General features: G+C 45.1%; 1 protein-coding gene across 5 annotated transcripts in view; it reads right to left on the minus strand.

Moving 5' to 3' along the window:
- The window catches only part of PIAS2 (protein inhibitor of activated STAT 2), a 940,364-nt gene that overhangs the window by 315,557 nt on the left and 602,597 nt on the right, over positions 1–22,210 (minus strand). For all 5 annotated transcript variants that reach the window (XM_069626926.1, XM_069626927.1, XM_069626930.1 and 2 more), the window contains one exon: positions 340–500. In XM_069626926.1, the coding sequence (XP_069483027.1) occupies positions 340–500 (161 nt within the window). The remainder of the gene's footprint in view (positions 1–339; positions 501–22,210) is intronic.

Genomic DNA, 22,210 nt, shown 5'->3' on the forward strand with positions numbered 1-22,210 from the left:
TTAGTTTTGTTTTCAGTCCCTTTTTTAGAAACCATTAAAAAAGGAAAAGTCAGTCATCCCTGTGCATTTGACAAACATCTCATATTAAAATAACCTTCTGGATTTCTGTTGCATAAAATTTGCATTCACAAATTTAATCAATCTGATGCATCATAAAATACAAGTTACTTATAAAATAAATCATTTTCTTTTGGACTCCTTTGAAAGAAAGCTGTGTACAAGTAGAACAATTTTATTTTTAAAAGGAATAGACTTAACACATACTTAGAAAATACATTTATATAGAATAAAACAAATATAGTCACTAGAATAAAGCCAAAAAAGCGTCTTTTTACTCACCCATCTAAGATGAGACTTTCATACACAGCCTTTTTGTCACACACAGGGCAGATCCACGTGGGTTTCTTTTCATTCATTTGTAAATAAAGTGCAGCATCAAAGCACTGCAAATGCGTGCAGGTGACTGCACGGCATGGGATGGACAGCCTCATTTTCCCCAACTGCAGGACACAAAATTCACATGTTCTTGTCTCACAAGAAACAAATTAAACAAGCTTATTTAGATGGTTTGCAAACAATTCTGATGTGCTATGCATGGTTCAAAATCCCTGGGAGCGATTTAGCTTGTGTGTGTATCTTAGTAGCACCTGGTTAGCATCACACAACAGGAACCAAAAGTTACTTTTGACTCACCAGGCCATGTGGTGCTATAGAAGAACAAGTCACTTACCAACTGGTAATGTTCTTTCGATTGGATGTTCCTCCAACGTATTCCTCATCTTAGATGTATTCCATCCAGCTTTGCTGCTCTTCGGAAATTTTTTCGGCAGAGGGCGCCGTGCGTCGATGTCGTCGAGTCGATGGTCCCTCGAAGGCCTCTGTCGAGGGTGACTTCATCGGGTGTATAAGTAGCACGTGCGGCGCCCGTTGGCCTCAGTTCTTTTTTCCCCCTTTTTTTGCCTGTGATCTTGTACTGTGTAGATTGTGCCGGCAGACAGGTATCAGCCTTGCGAGATTTGAGATGGCAATAATCCGGAAAAATCTACAGAGGGGTAGGTTAGGAGGGCGATGAGGAATACGTTGGAGGAACATCCAATCGAAAGAACGTTACCAGTTGGTAAGTAACTTGTTCTTCGAGTGGATTGTGTCCTCCAACGTATTCCTCATCTTAGATAGACTCCCAAAGCAGTATTTTGTTACTTTCTCTGGAGGAGGCGTCAGATAATTATTATTTTTTTTAATGCTTTTAGATGGCGGAATAAAGCACTGCTTTTCCAAAAGTCAGCTCCCTATACTAGGAAGCATCCAGGCTATAGAATTTTGAGAAGGTGTGAAGTGAAGACCAAGTTGCTGCTTCGCAAATGGACCTTATTGGGACACCTCTTTGAAGGACCGTGGAAGAGGCGATGCCTCTGGTGGAATGAGCCCTCAACCCTTCTGGTGGGTCTTTTTGTGCCAGTCTGTAGCATTCTGAAATGCAAAGTACAATCAAGCGTGAAATTGTCTTTTTTGTTACTGATTGACCCAGTTTCCTTCCTGTGTAGCCTATAAACAACTGGTTGTCCACTCTAAGCCTAGAAAGTCTAGAGATGTAAAAGCTTAAAGCTCTTTTTGGATCCAATGTGTGTAATCTTTCTTCCTCCTTAGAAGGATGAGGTGGAGGATAGAATGAGGGTAAAACAATTTTCTAACTTAAATGAAAATCAGATATTACTTTTGGTTAAAATGATGGTTTAACCCTCAATACAACCCTGTCCTTATGGAACACAGTATAGGGTGGCCCAGAAGACAGTGCCTGCAATTCGCTCACTCTTCTTGCCGATGTTAGAGCAACCAAATAGGTAGTTTTCCATGTTAGTAATCTTAATGGACACGTGTGCATAGGCTCAAAAGGGGCACACATTAAGAATTTTAGGACTAAATTTAGATCCCAAATCGGTACTTGAAATGGGTGAGGAGGAAACACATTAGTGAGACCTTTTAAGAATTGTGTTATCAAAGGAATTTTGAAGTAGGAGCATTCTTCCGATGAGCGCTTGAAAATGGAAAGCGCTGCAAGGTAACCTTTTATTGTTCCGATATTCAGACCTCTATGTGCTAGGGTCAGAAGGAAAGATAGTACTTCCGGAATAGAACATAGAAAAGGATCGACATTCTTTTCCCTGCACCAGTTGCAAAACTTTTTCCAACGGCAATTGTATACAGACTTTGTTGCTGGCCTTCTTGCCGAAAGCAACACCTCCATAACATCATCTGGAAGATTCCAATCCCTGTATCTCACCCTTTCAGATACCAAGCATGAAGGTTGAGTGTTCTGACCTCTGGGTGGAGAACCTCACCTTCCATTTGAGAGAGACGGTTCTCTCTGAGGAAGACGTACTGGAGGACAGATGGACATATCTAGAAGGTCCGGATACCACGTTCTCCTGGCCCAATCCGGGGCAATTAGGATCATGCGGTTCCCGAAGCGTCTCAGCCTCCTGATGACTTGAGGAATGACGGGAATTGCAGGGAACGCGTACAATAGTGGGAAATTCCAATCCACCACAAACGCGTCCCCCAGGGCTCCTCTCAGGGGAAATTCCCTTGAGCAATACCTTTCGCATTTTCGGTTGGTACTGGTTGCAAATAGGTCTACCTGAGGGGTTCCCCAAAGGGCGAAGATCTCTTGAATGACTTCCTGAGCCAGTTCCCATTCGTGGGACACCGTGCTCTGCCTGCTCAGAGCATCTGCCGTCATATTCTCTTCCCCGGCTCGATGAATTGCTGTTAAAGAGATTCCCTCCTGAATTGCCCAATAACAGAGCTGCATTGCCTCAATGCACAGGGGTAGTGACCCCACACCTCCTCTTTTGTTTAGGTAGTGCATGGCCACTGTGTTGTCCGTCATTATCAGGACATTCTTTCCCCTGGCAGGAAGGCCTTCAGCGCTAGTCTGATTGCCCTCAGCTCTAAAAGGTTAATATGTAGTTTGGACTCCGATGGAGACCCACAACCGTTGATTGTCAAATCGTTGGCATGAGCTCCCCACCGCAGGAGTGAGGCATCCGTCACTACTGTGCTCTCCGGCCATGGTTGCCAAAAAGGTTCTCCTTTTAGGATGTTCTCTGTACAGGTCCACCATAGAAGGTCTTGTCTGACCTTGTTCGGAATCTGAAGAAGATCCGTCATTTGACCCGAGAACTGGGACCACTGAGTCTTTAGGGCCCATTGAAGGGATCTCATCCTCAAGCGTGCCTTTGACACCAGAAAGATGCAGGATGCCATGAGGCCGAGCAACCTTAAAAAGTCATAAGCCTGGAGATTTTGGGCATTTTGGAATTTGTAAACCATCTGAAGAATGTCTTGAGCCCTCGTCTTGGGAGGCAAGCTCTTTCCCAAGGATGTGTCTAGTACAGCTCCTATGTACTGAACCTGTTGGGAAGGTGTCATTTGAGACTTCTTGAAATTCAGAACGCGCTCTGATCAACCAATCGTCCAGGTAGGGGTAGACATGAATCCACCCTCTCCTGAGGTGCGCTGCCACCACTACTATTAACTTGGTGAAGACCCTCGGGCGGAGGTTAACCCGAATAGCAGGACTCGAAACTGATGGTGTGAGTCGCCAACTACGAACCTCAGGTATTTTCTGTGTTTGAGATGAATCGGCACATGAAAATAAGCATCCTGGAGGTCCAATGACACCAACCAGTCCTGGAGTTGAAGGGCCTGAAGGATCTGAGAAAGGGTAACCATCTTGAATTTGTCTTTCCTGAGGAACTTGTTCAAGTTTCTTAAGTCCAGGATGGGTCTCAGTCCTCTGTCCTTTTTGGGGATCAAAAAATACGGGGAGTACCATCCCTTGTTCCTCTCCGATGCAGGTACTGGTTCTATAGCACCTTTCTCCACCAGGGTTAGAACTTCCTGCTGTAGGAGCGGGTTTGAAAACTTCAACGGGTGTCTCCCTGGTGGATTGCTTTGAGGTTGCTTTAGAAAAGGAAGGCAGTAGCCTTGGGCTATTATTTCTAGAGCCCAAACATCTGAAGTAATGGCTCGCCATTCTTGCAGATGCTGCGACAGCTTGCCTCCTACAGGTGTTTTGTGGTGCAAGTCCTCAAAGTGGTTTTGTGGCGGATGTTGCAGCCGCTGATGGCAAAGAGGCTGCAGCTGGCTTATCACGTTTTCCTCGTCCACCACGAGTGGCCTTTCTTTGGCCCCTTTGACTGGCCATTCCTCTCGTCTTTCCATATGAGGTGTAATAACGATAGGATCTTCCCCTCCATGATTGCCCTTGCGCACGAAAAGGCTGAAGTTGCCTAAAGATTTGTATGCTGCTTTTGAGGTCTGCAACCTCTCAAGGATCTCGTCAGCCTAGTTGCCAAAAAGGTGAGGCCCGTCAAAAGGCATGTTCAGAAGGCGGTTCTTTACGTCCGGTGCAAAACCCGACTTCCGTAACCACGCAAACCTGCGCATTACCGTGCTAGTGCCCATGGACCTGCTTACACTATCCGCAGTGTCCAATCCAGATTGAAGGGATTCCTGCATGGCCTCCTTTCCATCTCTAACGATGGCTAGAAAACCTTCCCTTTCTTCCCCTTCTGGTATGTGCTCCGCCGCCATTGTGATGCACTTCCACAGAGTGTACGAAAATGTTGCCAAGGCACATGTGGAGTTGGCAGATTTCAATGCCATGCTCCCTGCTGAAAATACCTTCCGTGCCCAACCACCTACACGCTTATCGTCCCTGTCTGGAGGGATAGACGGGTACGCAAGTTTGTTGGAAGCTGTGGCTGCCTGTATGACCAGACTCTCGGGAGTTGGATGTTTTGACAGATAGCCAGGGTCGCTACTGGCTGGGCGGTATTTTGATGCAAGGGTCTTATTTACCGGAGGAATAGAATCCGGAGTTTCCCCAATTCTTGGCCACCCTGTTTTGTAAGGCTACATGAAAAGGTAGTACTGGGTCTTCAGTGGGACCATGGTCCAATATGTCTGTTAAATCGTCTTGGACGAATTGGGCTGGTGGTCTTGCCCATCCCAAGTGATCTACCACCTTGGTCATTAACTGACGGTAAGATGGACTGGCATGCTCTCCTGGATCTGGTCTACCAAAGTCATTCGCAGGAGAAGTGTCAATGCCACTTACATTATGTAAAGACTCCACCAAATCCCACATTCTGCTTTCCTCTGAGATCAAACATTCTGGGACATTTGGGGTGCCATATTCCAATCCAAAAGGTACATTTTCCTCCTCGGATCTCTCCTGTTGCTCAAAAATGGAGTTCAAGGATTTGAAAAACTCCTTCCTAGGGAGAGGCTTGAAAACCTTCTCTGGGAGAGGAGGAGGAAGAGGTGTAGTACCAGGCTCTGAAGAAATTACATGTTTTGTAACTTTCTCCTTCTCTTTTTCTGGCTGCCCTGGCTTGGTTGGAGCCTTTGGCGCTGAGGGTTTCGGCGTCGACGTCGATAAAGGCGTCAACGGCATAGTGGTCGTCGACAGGGTTTGCTTCGAGGGCGTCGAAGCAGTCTTCGATGATTTTCCCTTCGAGGTGTGACAGGTCTTGGACGGCGTCGGTGACCTCGAGCGGTGGACTCGACTCGAGCGTTTATTGCTCGACGTCCTGGAAGGTTCCCTATCCTTCCTTTTACGATCACCCCGGCTCGAGGGCGCGCGAATGTTGGAGCGATGACGCTCCCGGTCAGCTTCCGAAGAAGGCGCGGACCGAGGCTTCGCCTTCTCAAACACCTCCATCATTTTGACCCTGAATGCTTCCCACTCTTCGGAGGACGAATGTTTCGTGGGGCATTTCATTTTTTTTGGAGACTCGTCTGACGACAAGGTGGAGGGAGACCTGTGGCGTTGTTTCTTCGATTTTTTTGACGAAGAGCGATGAGAATCGCTTCGGGATCTAGATCGATGCCTTTCGCGTCTAGGAGATTTCTCCTCATGGGGTCTTGACTCGACGCTACACGCTTTTCGATCCTTCCGACCTACCTGTAGCTTTCCTCTCCTTTCTCGCAAGGCCTTCCCCGTCATCGCCTGACACTTCCATGTCGTGGCCTTCTTCGAGGCACCACAAACACTTGCGGTGCGGGTCTGTGATCGACATTTTTGAGCCGCACGACTTGCATTTCTTGAAACTCAATCTCGGGGTCGTGGTCGGTGTCGATGACGAGGACATATTTCTTCTTGTTTATATATATATTCTTCACAGAACTTGAGGCGCGCCGAATGTCTGAAGCAAAGTAACTGCGGAAAAACGGAACGGAGGCCAACAGGCGCCGCGCGTGTTACTTATACACCCGATGACGTCACCCTCGACGGAGGCCTTCGAGGGACCATCGACTCAATGACATCGACGCACGGCGCCCTCTGCCGCAAAAATTTCCGAAGAGCAGCAAAGCTGGATGGAATACATCTAAGATGAGGAATACGTTGGAGGACACAATCCACTACTTAAGTGACTGGGTCTCTATGAGTTGGAACATCTCTAAAGGGGTCTTAAAATGCATCTGGAAGACATTTAAATCATAATGGGTCTGTTGGGAGGCAGCTGAATACGTCGTCCATAGCTTCTACCCCTCCCCCTGGTAAAATAGCGCACAGGTGAGAAACATTACTCACTAAGACAACCGTACAACCCTTATCCCAGGCAGGTATAGCAGTATATGGAAACAACCTAAGCTGAAGATGATAAAACTAGTCAAACTAACATTATAACAATATATATGCATGCATTCGACACGCAGCAAATGTGCACTCAACATGAAGAACATGTACAAAAGTTAATATATGCATTTATACAAGAATACTAACATAGCATCCACTAGACATGAAGAACACTAACAGAATCAATATATAAGCTGAATGCAACATGAAAGACTTGCCAATACTGCTCACTAACATAGAAAAACAAGTATAATGGGGCAACCATCTTCTCCAGAATGGAAGCTGCAGCACACTTTTAAATAAACAAAGGCCCCAAAACTTCTAGCAAATTCAAAATACTAAATACACAGAAATACAGATCCATGCAGAGCTCAGATCGTAGTTAACAACCCGAGCCAATGTTACAGTGAAATAAGGGAGGATAGGAACGGTGGAGCAAAGGCACGAGATAGTAATTCCCAAGACACACGCAGTATACTCCCAGATTAAAGTTTATAAAAAGCACAACAGACTTTTGTTATCCAGGTGCAGTCAAACTATAAGCCAAAAGACTCCATGAAGATGAACTAAAAAGTGTCTCCAGTGGCAACAGAAAATGCAATACTTAATTAATATTAGCTAAATTCTCAATAAATACAGGATAAATCTATCCCAAACATGGTCTCAATTGGAAAACGTTGCCTATTCATCAGCAGCGAACACAGATAGGACACCTGCAATACTCCCTACACATACACGAGACGCAGCACAATACAGAGTACAATTGGATCACCCTGCTCATGGCCTAGGAATAAAAGATGCTAACTTTTTTAATTGAAAGAAAAGCAATCTGTGGACCTCTCTCCCTACCCTCCATCTGGGCTCCTGTCTAGACGACCTGTCAATTGTCCAAGGTTGGTTGGCAGAAAGCCAACCTATCAGTCCCTGGTTTTATGCTGCCCACCAAGTTATGTGCTAACCAACCTCTTGTAGCATTTTATGCCCACCAAGTTATGTGCTAACCAACCTCTTGTTTAACATTTTTCAATAGCGGGGTGGTCTCAGGAGGAGCCATCAGACAAGTATAACCCAATTAGATGTCTGAACCCTATAGTTTATTAGTTCATAGAACTTTTACATATACACAAAACACATAAACATACAAGCTTAAATAGAATACATATATAACACTAAAAGATGAAAAGGAGAGCGCCTTGACAATCTTCATATACATCTTGGATCCTTACTTATTAAAATCTTCTCATATTGGCACCATAGCCCATAAAGTGCAATGTGCAAGGTTTCGGAGTCCGTGTTTATACAATAATTCTGGGGTTTTGATGGCATCATACCTACCCACATAAGTTGCCAAAGTACACGTGTCCATAGTACCAAGGCTCACGCATTGAGTGAAAACGTACCTAGCCGTTTCCAGTTGGCTAGTCAGGCCACATATGCGAAAGAATCTTCTTTCAATCAGGAGTTTGTAGTACACACCATGTGTCACCAGCAATGGAAGCTGGTTTATCTGCAGTCTAAACATCAACTGTTGCACCGCTGTACTTGAGCTCTAAAGTAAATATGACTGTGGTTTAAGGCAACTATGCTTAACATTGGCTACGTACTTATAATTATGCAATGTGGGCAAATGTGTGCAATAGTTTATCCGATCCCATTGATGCACTTTATTCTTATATAGACCTTTTAAAATTTCATAGACCGCGCCCCTTTCAAAATCAGGGAACCAGTCTATCCTCATTAAACTGTCAATATCTAACTCTGCATAGTTACATCCCTTCCCTCTTTCGTCTGGCTCAGACGCATAGCCACTTCCAATCAGAATTCAGTTCCGATTTAGATTTAATGTACGAAGCCACCCTCCTGCTCAACACCTGACTGCTTAGTAATACCAAACCTAGTTCAGGTCTGAACCCTATAGAGCGTATATGTAGCCACTAACCAATCCCCCTAGGTTTCTGTAGACTAATAAAATGTAATGCATCATTTATGACAAAGTTGTACTACTTAAATTGTTGTTTTTAATGGATGCACAGAGATTGCTTGTATGCTGTCCCTGCTTTATTTGACTGATAAGAAAGCTTGATTTGGCCTTGCACCTTGTCTGCTTCATCTTCGAGTCCAGTTTGGATTGACTCCAGGTCCTCTGGACTATTTCAGACTTTTTTGGGCTGTCTTAACAGGGCCTATTTAAATTGCCCCATTTATAGTTTGCCTTTCATGTAGAAACATGCCATGTACTAGCTCCTTGTTCACCAGTGGTAGCTCCTGCTTACTGAATGATGCTGTACACCCAGGCGCTGCCTTTAACTCCTGATCAACCAATCCTTATTTCGATCTCTGCTAATGTGCTTCAGATAGGATGTTGCACACAAAACTACATGCTGGTTACTTTAAGCACCCCAAAATGTGTGTTGGATTCCTTCAAAGAACCCACCAAATACCAAACCGCTCCCAGGCCATCTAATACTACATTTGCAGAACAATTCAGTAACTCAGCAGTAAAGCTATACAGGCTACAAACCTACAAGCCAGTTTTCTTCCTCTTGGGAAAGAACTTTGAAATGATGCAAGGAGCAAAATATCTGGTTAGTAGCCTGTGTGCCACGGTGCTAGGTAAAGGACAGCAACAACCTTTTGTGGAAGAATCTTCAGGTCATGCATATGTCAGTCACTCTATGTACACTTGGAACCATAACCTATCCTAAACCTTCAGCTACATTACTGGCTTGTGTATATTCGAAACTCATAAGACTTCTGTAGTTGATTGGATGACTTTTTCAAACTTTGCACTAGGTAATGTAGATAATTGATTCACGCGTTGTTTACCTTTTACCTGCTCGAGGGCAAGGGCAAACAACATTTTCAAAGATTAATCGTGTGTAATACAGCACACAAGAGTCCCCACGGAAAACTAAGATGATATGTATATATATATATATATGATACATTACTCACCATAATCGTATTTCTGATGCTTGTATCAGCTTAGATTCACATGCTAAGCATAGGCTGACATCTAGTGGAAGCTGCAGAGTATTACAGTTGTCGTTTTTGAAACTTGAAAAGGGACGTCGACAGGGCGTGCCAGTAATACTATCTCTAGTGTGACGTCCATTTTGGAGAAGGTGGTGGGTTGTGAGAAGGAACAGCAGCAAATTGATGTTTTAGAACCGCTTGCCCCACCTGGGTATCTGGGTGTGTCAATGCATTAGTGCTGAGTGAAAGTGTGTACTGAGCTCCATGTAACTGCATTGCAAATGGCGTCCAGCGGGACATTTGCGATAAAAGCCAGAGAAGCTCCTGTCCCCTTGCGGAGTGAGCTCTTTGTGTGAAAGGCAGCGCATTCTAAGTGTCCCCAAGTGTGCTGTTGGGCTAAGGCTCTGCTCGGACTACGGACTGAGTTGGTGGACTTTTTCTTTCAATTGGTGCGCCTGTATGGACACGAGGAAGCCATGTACTTGGAGCATAGGCAAAACATTGTAACGTGTGAAGGACTACGTTATCCAAAACCCTCTGCGTGTTGAAGCCCCGTCCCCGGAAGCACCACATAACATCGGGTGTACGCGCATTTCTCACGCGCATTCTAAGTGTGCCCAAGTGTGCTTTTAGGCTAAGGCTCTGCTTGGACTACGGACTGTGTTGGTGGACTTTTTCTTTCATTTGGTGCGCATGTATGGACAAGAGGAAGCCGTGCATTTGGAGCATAGGCGAAACATCGTAACGTTTGAAGGACTACAGTATCCAAAGTAAATACTGTGAATGAACATTGGGGACGCTATGGTTTTTGACCAAGGTGTGGGCTGGACTCACTTGTGCTGAGGTGTGGGCTGGGTTTCTAGCGATAACAATTGAATAGTGACTATTACTCATGTTACATATGGTAATCACGCTATGTTTTTCCTTATCCCTCAAACCCTATGCATGTTGATGTCCCGCCCCCCTGGAAGCACCACATAACATTGGGTGCACGTGCATTCCCTGCACGCATTCTAAGTGTGCCCAAGTGTGCTGTTAGGGTGGGAGGGCGTTTGCAGTGCTGTGGGGGATTTGGTGGTGTGATCCCTGCTGCAAGGGGCTGAATCCCATTGGTAGGTGAGTCTAAGGAATACTCAGTGAAGATTTACTCATCGAGTGATAGCTGATGAAATTGGTCTATAGCAAGCATGGCTACCGGTCTGCGTAGTAGCAGATTTATGAGACTTCGCTCTCTGGTACTAATAATATAGATTCACTGGTATGTCTTGGTAATAGTACTTACTCTGACATCAATAATTCTGAGCTTGAAGTGGTTTCCACCGGTGGTCCTCGGTGCTGTGAACGCCAAAGGCCCGCTGTCACGAATTCCACTTCTCCTAGCTTGTTTTCCACGATGAAAAGTGGATGCCTAACAGCAGGCTGCACGTACAACCAAATTGCTCATAGCGTACAGGTGCACTCCTCGGAAGCCAATCGACTGAATCAAGATACACTTGTGACATCCCACAATGGAACTTTAATGAAGGAGGCAAACGATTGCTATGAGCAAATTCAATTGGATGAGGGTCTCTCGTCTGATACAAGCTCACACAATCCACTGATGATGGGTAACAAGCCTACAAATGAGTCGACAAAGACTGGAGTGGATGCAATGGGAGCTTAACAAACGGATCAGACAATCTATTGGCATTTTGACACCGTTGGTGCAACGCTCTTGGCGTAAGGAGAGTACTTGTAAAAAGCCCCATGTGCCATCTAGGGTTTGCTTCATGATCCCCTAACCAGATTAGCCTCACTCAGGGGAATAATGATATTGGGGACATTGAGTCGGACATGAATAGCATCCCTGCAATAGGGATTGCCCCTGTACCACATAGTAAACAATCCCAACATGTGAACAGCGCATAGATAGTCACTTGTATTGTGCGGGATAAAATGCCAACATGTTGGTGGCATCTGACTCAGACAACCCGTATACCTTCCCCATAATTATATGCATATTGGACATCCTGGATAAGGGGCACGATTTTACACACCTTGAGATTCGCGAACTAAAACTCTCCACTAATGACATTGTAATGAAACAAAATCTATTAGAGGGGTTTATCATGGCAAGGGAGAGTTTTAGTCACCTTATCAAGGATCAGATCCGTGAAAATAATTTAGTGCCAAAGAAAAGATTAATTTCCATGAGAAGGGCACATTGCACTGTGAAACTCACAGCATTGATTCGGATTCAGGGGCGTGTGGACATTTACAAATCCCATCTCACACACATATCATATCCACCCTAAGTCAGAGTATGGATGGGTTAGCAGCAGATATTAATGCCATAGAAATCGACATATCAGACATTAAAGAGAATATCCTCCAGTTTAAAACAACAAACATCAATGCCATACTCACTGATATGTCAGACATTAAACTGAATATCTCTCTGCTCAAAACTACTACCGCTGTCCCGTTACCGCTGCAGGTAGAACAGAGTCCTCACAGTCGTCCTGCTCTCACAAAAATCTCTGAGCAAATGGCAAACGACAATGGAGACACGGTGGCCCCTTGCGGAAAAAGTAGTTTTTTTTTTTATCAAGACGCACTAAGAAACTGCACTTAAGAGCAGTGAAAAGGGAGGGCAAACGCAGGAAGGCTGATATAGATTTAAATAAAAAAACAAAAAAAGGAAAAATTCACCACCGGCCTTAAATAAAAACACAAAAAGCCCATAAAAGATAACCTGCGACAACAACTGTGAAGATGACATAATTGATGTAAACAAGCTAACCGAGGAGAGTCGGGCGCTGCTTCTTCCCGCAAAAGCGACTGGGGGAGGTGTGGACTTGGCACATTCTGTAGCAGTATTAAGAAGTGGGGAGAAAGGCGCTAAGAGTGTCACCCTGCCCAGTGGCGGAGCTCGGGTGGGCACAATGTTGAATGAGGAGCTTAGTGTGAAAGCGATCGAAATAATCTCTCCTGTGAGCACTGTTAATGGAAAAAAACAAAAGAACTTGAATAACTATTTTCCAATAGAGGGAACGAAGCATACAAATACTCCCCCATCTTGGATGTGGAGCGATATCAAGTAAAGTTATTTGGGAGGTGACTCAGCTCAACCATAACCCTGCTAGTGTAGCTGGTAATCAATGTTCCTCGTATGCCAAAGTTTGTAGCTCTTCGAACACACACCTAAAAGGGAATGGCACAATTGCAGAAAAGGGATATATAATAATTAGTGGTTCTGGGAAATCAAGGGAACTCCCTGCCCGACCTTTGCTTTCTCCTACCGCACAGAATATAGTCGATCAAACATGCAATTCCGGTATAATCAATAATAAGTGCAACTCTTCGACAAGTATTCCTAATTGTGTGATACCACCCTCTCTAATAGTGAACACGAATGGTGGAGGGGCCTACCAGCCAAACTTATGCATAGGAGCACAGAGGATTTGTGCAGAGCAATCCACGTCTTGCTCTCAGGTACACAATTTAACTAACACAGAATCACATGCGCATATAATGACGACTTTGAAAGCAGCGCTGCAATGTGGTGTGTTGAACGCAGGAGCGCTACTGTAGGATTTAAATCCATCTTGGGTAACTGCACAACCCACGGTGGATGTCAGGGGCGCTCCGGGATATGAATCTGGATTAGATGTTGGTTCGGTTTGGACAGGTTTTGTACCTCAACCTTGTCATGGGATGGTTGGTTTGCCTGCCACTCTGCCCACTCAAGATCTTAGGCATAGGCAGGCTAATGGAATGACTTTCCCAGATGAAGCCGAAACCTCTGCTGTAACAACACAAGAGAGAGGATATGCGTAATGCACTTAACATTATTGGCCTGGAGGGTAATGCTGACATCTTGGTGATGCAAGAATTAACCGCAGATATTGGTTGGAGCTCATATCACGTATTATATCTTTAAGAATGTTAACAAACAAAGACTTTGAGAGAATCTCGTTAGCACGGCACAATAATCATAGAATGATTTGTATTATGTTCCATCCTCAAACGTTCTCAAATTCATTTGGTCATACTGAGCTGAGCTGTTGGAGCTAGGCTTTCGGTTACACACCTTTAACGTTGAGCTGTTAGCTAACGCGTTTTTAGCACTCCCAAGACCTTTGCAGGGTAGGGAAGAGGACCCATCCCGGGGAGGCCCTGATAGCACCGCTGATAAGGAATTTTGTATTTCTCAATCATTATCTATTGCTGGGGGCAAGAAAGTGCTTGCGTGGGTTGAACCCTTATTGAGATCCATCTTTCCCATCAAAGCAGATAATCTCCCTAATTAGCAATCTAAGAAGCAGGACCTGGTGATTATTCCATGGAATTCATGTGGCTACCACAACCTCAGTGGATGGCTTCTCTTCTCCCCTGCAACCGTTGAATGTCATTCTTTTTCAAGAAACGGTGAAAATTGAGCAATTGGTGTACCTTTTGTTCTAACACAACTAAAGTGAAGGAAGGGCGCCCTTCTGGTGGATTAGCAATTGCTGTTAAGAATAACATGAACGTTACCTCCAAACTCATGTATGCATCTGATAACATCTTAGAAGTTGGGGTGAAGCTTAATGTAAATAGATCTAATCCAATATTGCTGTTAACATTATATTGGAATCCACTTAAACTGGCTATTGATGACATGTTTGATGAGATAGATTATTGTCTGGAGAGTGCATTGGAACAGGATTCTACTTATCAAATCATCATTGGGGGTGATTTCAATTCAATGGGTCTTGTAAACAATTAGGACATAGGAAATGAACAATCTGAGGGTGCGAATAGAGCTAGGCTGAGAGGGCTGAGATGGGTGAGATGGGTGGCATATTTTGATGATTGGGATGTGGGGTTTGTAAATTGCACAGAGTCCAGCACCAAAAACACCTGAAGGCGGGGTTCAGCGTATTCCATAATTGATTATTTTGCCATCTCACAATCACTGGCCCAGCGAGTAGACCCTGTGTGTATTCATGCAATCTCTTATGGCGATCATGCTCCGATTCAGTTATCCATGGGAATATTACACTCAGGAGTACATGTGGATGAGTTGCTACAATTATCTGAAGTTGAGCGTGGGAATATCGGACAGCCTATAATGTCAGTCTAGAAAAATGGATACCTCTACTTTGTGACCACAAACGTATTATGGTGGCCGTGGGCCAACCGTCTCATGCACGATATGACGGAATATAGGTTTTCGAGTTTGCCAATGAACGGCCATTTTGATGTAACAAGAATCGCCATTTTTTTTTTAACCAATGCTCATTGCTTTCTGTTCCTATTACTTCGCAGTATATTTTCTGCTTACACTGCTCGACTGTAAAACATTGTTGTCTGCACGTAAAAAGGATAAGGCCGCAGGGCCGTGAGGATAACAAGAGTTTGTTGAAACACAACGTAGCAGCGCTGTGCCAGCGCCAGGAAGAATGCCCGGCTCCCTCCCGAATGTAGCCTTGAAGCAGAGCTGCAGGGCATTTAATAATTTCGCAGCTGCCAGCCAGTCTCGTTATATGGTAGAATAATACAGCAAAAGGCTTGAATTATGCTTTTCTTACAGCCCCCCCTTTGCCGAGCCCCGCTAGAGCGTGTCGGCTCCCAGAACACGAATAGCACCTAATAGATAGCAAGGTCTGGAATGCAACTCTTCCCCCCGTATGTAGCTCGCTTCCAAGAACAGAAGCGCTGTGTTCTATTCAACAACTGAAAGATTCCCCCGAACTCACAAATTGCAGGTGCACGTCGCGGGGCGTCAGACAGAGTTGGCCAACTGAGACTTTTGCTTTGCAATAAACCCTAGCTTTGGGAATACAACCTCGAGTTTGTCGTATCTATCGTGTGTGGTGACTCACCTTGTTTCCATAGACGTTAAGGACCCTTAGGGGCTCCTTTCAAGATGGCGCCCGAATAGGGACCCTCCCCCACTTGTTCCATCGCATAACGTAATTGAGTATTGCGGAGAACGGCGAGGACGGGACGATCGAGCCTGGATCAAGAGGTGTTCGGGGCGCCCTGTAGAAGTGACGAGAGACTCCTTTGCAGATATGAACACATCTGATCCCTGATCGACGTGCCTGGCTAGAGAACAAGGAGGCGAGGGTCCCGAAACGAGGCGGAAGCCAAGAAACGCAGACACAACATCATTTGGTGCGTCAGTATACAGACGACTTGATCTATCAGGTGAGTCATTGCCCGATTCAAAGTAATCCTGATATTGGTTGAGAGTTGACTTTGCAAAATCAAACGCCCTAGGTAAGGTTGATTAACCAGGGGGAAGGTTGAAACATGCCTGGGGTATTGTCCACCTTAGCGGGGTTTTTCCGCTGTGGTAGACAATCTTTGGAAGATGGCCAAATTGTACCACCTGGGGGAACGCCGACGTATGAGATGTATGTGAAGTATGTGAAGTATGGAGTGGGTGTGATAATATTCTGTGTCTTGGCATAGGCAAACCAGAAAGCAACAAGATCATCAGTGGCGATTAATGGTAGTTTTGAGATGTTGATAAGAAAGAAAGCACGTCCTGCAGCATTTGAGACTATTAAAGACTGGAGAAGGGAAGCAATGCTCCCATTTAAAAGCAGAGCGAAGCATGCGTGCAGGCATAAATCGAAAGGTGAAGTAGCGGAAGAGAAAGAAGAGGAGGAGTGGACTGAGAGTCTAAGAAGGGCAGGTAGGCGTTACCAGTTGAATATAGAAAAGATATATCCACAAAGAGAATTACACATAGCAGATGAATTGATAGAAAACATATTGACCCATACCAAACAAGGCCCAAGATCAGAAGGGAGGCCAGACACGTCAGTAACTATTGCCCAAACCCCACCCGCAGTCCAAGCTCTCCCTCCTGTAGCTCAAGCCCTCCCACAGCCACAGACCGCGCGCGTAGCACTTCCTATTAGCCAACCAGGCCCACAACAGACACTCCCTGTTCCCATTGTCCCATCCGCACCTCCCGCCTCAGACACAGACTCGGTACCATCCGTTCCTTCCGGGGTTGAAGTTGAAACCGCGGGGGCAAGAGGCGGGCCTGACCAACGGCGATGCACAAGGGTAACTCGCAGTGAGATTAGCAATGAAAGGAAGGTGGAATTGCAGCAACAGGCAGGGATGTATATAGACAGGAATGATGGGATGGCAGCATTGGCTTCGATGTATGACTTTCGAAGAAGCAACGAAAGACAGGTAGTGTTGGAATGCATGGGTGAATATTTGGTGGAGAAATGGAAACAGTTAATTGGGAAATTACCACTGCAGCGATTGTTAGATTTGAATGCATTAGCACGCTGTAGGGAGAGGGATGAAGAAGAGAACATGTATATGGACTTTTTGAACTTAAAAATGAATTAGATAATGATTATGCCGAAATGTTTGCTACACCTAGGTACAGGGGTAAGGATATTGGGAGACATCGGAAGGGAATGCAGGGGTCACATAATGAACGGCAACAGTTACCATCACCGAGGCAGAAGGAGATGGTGGACGAAATATCGTTGCTAAAACAGATGGGGACAGACTTGAAAGAATGTCTATTGAGAACACAGGTACGCAGCAAGTAGTAGGACATAATAGAGGGCGAGGGAACGCACAAGGAAGGAGTAATTCGAATATGCATGGGGGTACAGTGGGACCAAATCAGTGTGCGTATTGTAAGGAGGAAGGACATTGGCGAGCACAATGTACGCATCTGCAGAATAGAAATGGGTCTGGTCAGAGGAGACAGCATAGAGGACAACAAGGAGCGAATGGACCAAATAGGAATAGTATGCAGCAGCATCACAATAACGGAGGTAATCAAAACCAAGGCCAAAACCAAAATGCCCCAAACCAGAGTCAGGGACAGCAAAACCAACAGTATGGAAACCAGAGTGGGGGAAATGGAGGAAAGAGTGGGAACGTTTTCGATACACAGCCAAACACGTATTACTGTAACAGCAATGATTACACATCGGACGATGTGTTATTTCCCCAACAGGATAGCCCAGGACAGGGGTCGGAACCAGTGTCTATTCCCGTGAATCAGAGAGGACCCTACGTAGAAATGAGAGTCGGGAATGAGGAGCACCGCTTTCTTGTAGATTGTAGAAACAGGAGCGCAGAAGTGTTCAATAGACCACCACTTGGTTCCGGATATACCACGGTCAGGGCAAAAGAATGTTTCCGTAGGGTTCGCAAGTACACCAGTCATAAATCCAGTGTCCAAACCAGTCCCAGTTACAATAGGACCATTTACTGAACATTGTCCTTTCCTTTTAACAGAAAATTGTGGGGAGAACTTGTTGGGATTAAATTTGTTGAAAAAATTAGGTTCCGTTATACATTGCACGGCAGGCGGAGTGTTCCTAACGATTTAGCCACACAATGCCCCTGTGTCAGAATTCATGTCCGAAACTTTACCAGGGGAACTAAGTAAAGTGCCAACCTGTATATGGGCAATGCATGACAATGATGTAGGATGCTTAAAGATAGAGCCAGTAAAAATCATTTTGAAAGAAGGTGTTACCCTACCTCGAATTCCCCAATACAGAATTTCGGCTGAAGGTGAGAAAGGATTGAAGAGTATTGTTACAGATTTGGTGAAACTAGGGGTAATCAAGGAAATTACAGGCAGTACATGCAACAGCCTGATTCTTCCAGTTTATAAAAAAGGAGGCAATGAAGTACATACCGTTTTACAATTGATTTGCGCGCATTGAATAAGGCAGTAAATCCACAATTTCCTCTAGTGCCAGATGTCACTACAATATTGACAATGGTACCTGTTTCAGCAGAATATTTTAGTGAAGTGGATTTGAAAAACACGCTCTTCAGTATTCCAGTGGACAAGGACAGCAGTCCGCGTTCACATCAGGAGGACGATCATTTACATTTACGCGGATTCCGCAAGGTTACACGGAAAGCCCAAGTATTTACAGTAGAGCATTAAAAGAGCAGCTAGACATGCTAGAATTACCAGTGGGTTGTGTACTCTTGCAATACATAGACGATCTATTGTTAGCTGCAGACAGAGGAGATTTGTAAAGAAAGCACTGTACTACTACTGTCACACCTAGCGGCACATGGCCATAAAGCTAGTTTGAAGAAATGTCAATATAATCGAAAGGAGGTGGCCTATTTGGGCTACCTACTTTCGAAAGAAGGGAGAAGGCTAACGCCAGAACGCATAGAAAGTATTTCTTGTATGCCTATTCCAAAGACACAAAAAGGAGTCAGAGCCATAATAGGCATGGCTTCATATTGCCGACAATGGATTGGTAATTTTGCGTTAATTGTAAAGTTGATGGTGAATTTGACTAAAGAAGATGCGGTTATGCCGTTACAGTGGGATGAGGAATGTCAGAAAGCATTTGATGAATTGAAAACTGCATTATGCTCGGCTCCAGTTTTGGGTACGCCGAATTATGAGAAGATTTTTAGACTGTGTGAAAGTGAAGGATGTGCATTGGCGGTTTTGACACAGGAACAAGGTGGAAGAAATAGGCCATGCGGCTATTTTTCTTTTGCGCTGGACCCTGTAGCGCGCGCACTACCACGATGTTTGCGATCTGTCACGGCGGCTGCTGCGTCAGTGAAACAAACGGAAGGGATGGTATTGGGGCACACTTTAATTTTGATGGTGCCACATGCCATAGACGTTCTATTAAATATGACGCAGACGCAACACCTCACCTCTGCTAGATTGACAAGATATGAGATTATCTTGTTCGCGCCCCATATCCAAATTATGAGGTGTAGCACTTTGAATCCAGCAGAATTAGTGCCACTACCCATAAAAGAAATTGGGGAGGATGAATCACCCCCCCCACGACTGCTTAATGGTCACTGAGGAAGAAACCAAGGGGAGAGTTGATTTAAGTGATACCCCACAGAAAGAGCCAGATGGAAAGTTATTCTGTGATGGCTCATGTTTTAAATTACCAGATGGCACGACAACTGCCGCATATGCTATCACTACCCTAGAGAGCGTTGTAGAAAGCAAAAGAATTCCCTACAGTTCGGCACAAGCCGCAGAGATAATAGGATTAACCAGAGCCTGCGAGATTTCTGAAAATTTGAATGTGAATATATATACTGATAGCCAGTATATATATGTTTTTGGGGTGGTTCATAACTTTGGTCGACTCCCAAAACGCCTAGCAATAGTGAAATGCGAGGCACATGAAAAAGTAACATGCAACGTAGGAGAGGGAAACGCGTTTGCAGACAGAATTGCGAAACAAACTGCCACTGATTTAAATACCAAAATGATGACAGTTCAGACTGAGGAAGTACCCTGTATGATAGAAAATGGAGTTGCCACTGTCAAAGAAATGCAGGCCGAAGCTACGGCGGATGAAATACAGGGGTGGGCAGAGGGCTCTGCTGAGCTAGATCTGGAAGGTTGTTGGGTGGAGAAGGGAACTAGAAACTGGATGTTGCCAAATTCGTATGTGAAGCAATACCATAATGCAATGCAATGATCACAATGGCCCACAGCCCTACTCACAATTGTGCGAAAAAGATAATACAGCACCTTTCTACAGTTTGGCAGAATGTGAACATAAAAAAGAATGCAGAGAGGTTGGTGCATAACTGTATCACGTGTTTGCAACACAATGTAGGAAAGGGGACAGTGACTCCAATAGGCAGTTTTGGCCCACCCTCTATGCCATTTGAGGTGATCCATTTTGATTTCATAGAGATGGAGAGATGCCAAACCTTAAAGTACGTCTTAGTGGTGATCTGTGCATTCAGTAAGTGGGTGGAGGCATATCCCTTGAAGGACTGCACAGCAATGAGCACGGCAAAAGTAATGCTTAAGGAATACTTTTCCAGATTTGGCTTGCCCCGTGTCCTATGTTCCGATAATGGACCACATTTTGTGGGTGCAGTGGTGCTACAGATATGTGCAGATTGCGGGAAGCAAGTTGAGTTGGGTGGATGCATTACCAATAGCACTATTATGCATGCGTACGTCTGTGCAGGCTAAAACTGGGCCCTCCCCGTATGAGATCGTAATGGGGAGGCCGGCAAATGTATGGTGCACACCACAGCCAAAACGACTTAGTGAGGTAGAACATCCTGCGCTTAGTACTTATTGTGGCCTTTTAATGCAGAAATTGCGTTTGATTCATCAGCAGGTGCAGGAGGCATTACCAGTGAGATGCACCGGTCCGGGGCACGCGCTGGAGCCAGGAGACTGGGTGCTGCTAAAGAATTTTGAAAGAAAGTCATTGTTAGCACCCAGGTGGCGCGGGCCCTATCACGTACTCTTGGCAACGCAGATGGCAATACGGATGGATGGAAGGAAGTCGTGGATCCATGCCATCCATGCCAAGAAGATTCCATCTTCACTGAAAGACTTGCCTGACCCTGATGACCGGAAAGAGACAGCGGTCTCAGGAACGGAAGAAACTGTTGCCAGTAAGCAGCCACCAAATCTGCCAAAACGAGAAGTGAAACTCGAAACAAAGCCTGAGACGATTGCCAAAGAGGGTGAAGGGCAAAGAGTGCCCCAACGATGCCCAGCAAAATCAACATCACTGCTGGCCGACACGAAATCTGCCTTGCAAATACCAGCAGAAACAAATCGTGTACCCCTTTGGGGCCCACCAGCACTTGCCAGCACGCCAAAGAACAGATCTGCATCATTGGCGCGGCGCACACCAGCACCTGAAATAGCGCCACAGGCTGACTTTGAGCCTGAATCTGGAAGTGCACCGGCACTGTTCACGGATCACACAATACCAGGAGTAAGGCGATACAACTTGCGGCCTCGAAAGACAAAGTGATCCGCAGTTCTTTTTTGGTGTTTATGTCAACCTCTGGAGAAGGAACTAGAGGTGTCCAGGAGAGAAGCGTGAGAATTGTGCAAGTCAGACAATTCAAGACTTGCGGCTCCTCTGTGCGATCATAAAAGTAAGTGTGTCAGGAACCAGAGCGCACAAGATGGGCGCACATGGTACTAAGGCAATAAGATAACTGATCAAAGGTCCTCTGAGCAGTATGAGAAAGGACAAGTGATCTTGCCTAAAAACTAATAAACAAATCCAGGCTATTAAGGACTGGCAGAACTGAACTGTGACAATTCCGTTGAACTTATTGACATCAGAGCAAGCGCGACGAAGAGAGATATCCACGACGAACTGTGATAAGGAAGAAGGACGACGAGAAACATGCTGGGACCGGTTCCAGACCCCTCCTGCACCACCACTGCTGAGAATGAGTCAATAATAAAAGACTGTAAGCTTAAGAAAAACGCATGGTAAAACAAATTGTATGCTGGCACTGACAATAATAATGTGCTTTATGAGCGTGGTAGCATCAATATCGATAGTCCTAATATTATGGTATGTGGAAGCAATACACCCATTAGAAATGTTTTTACCAATAATTAATATATCCACTACTGAAAGCCCGGTTCAGGTGATTACCTATACCCTGCCCCCAATGGAAGAAAGACACAGGGAAGGTTTTGGCAATAATACGTTGTTATTAATCATGAACATGACACATGCAATTCTGAAGAAAACAAATTGCTGGGTATGCGCCCATTTACCACAGCATACTGGGAAAGGAATAGGGTGGTATGTACAGCCATTACCATTA

This window comes from Ambystoma mexicanum, chromosome 6p (assembly GCF_040938575.1).
Source record: "Ambystoma mexicanum isolate Mex_15411 chromosome 6p, UKY_AmexF1_1, whole genome shotgun sequence".
Lineage (NCBI taxonomy): Eukaryota > Metazoa > Chordata > Amphibia > Caudata > Ambystomatidae > Ambystoma > Ambystoma mexicanum.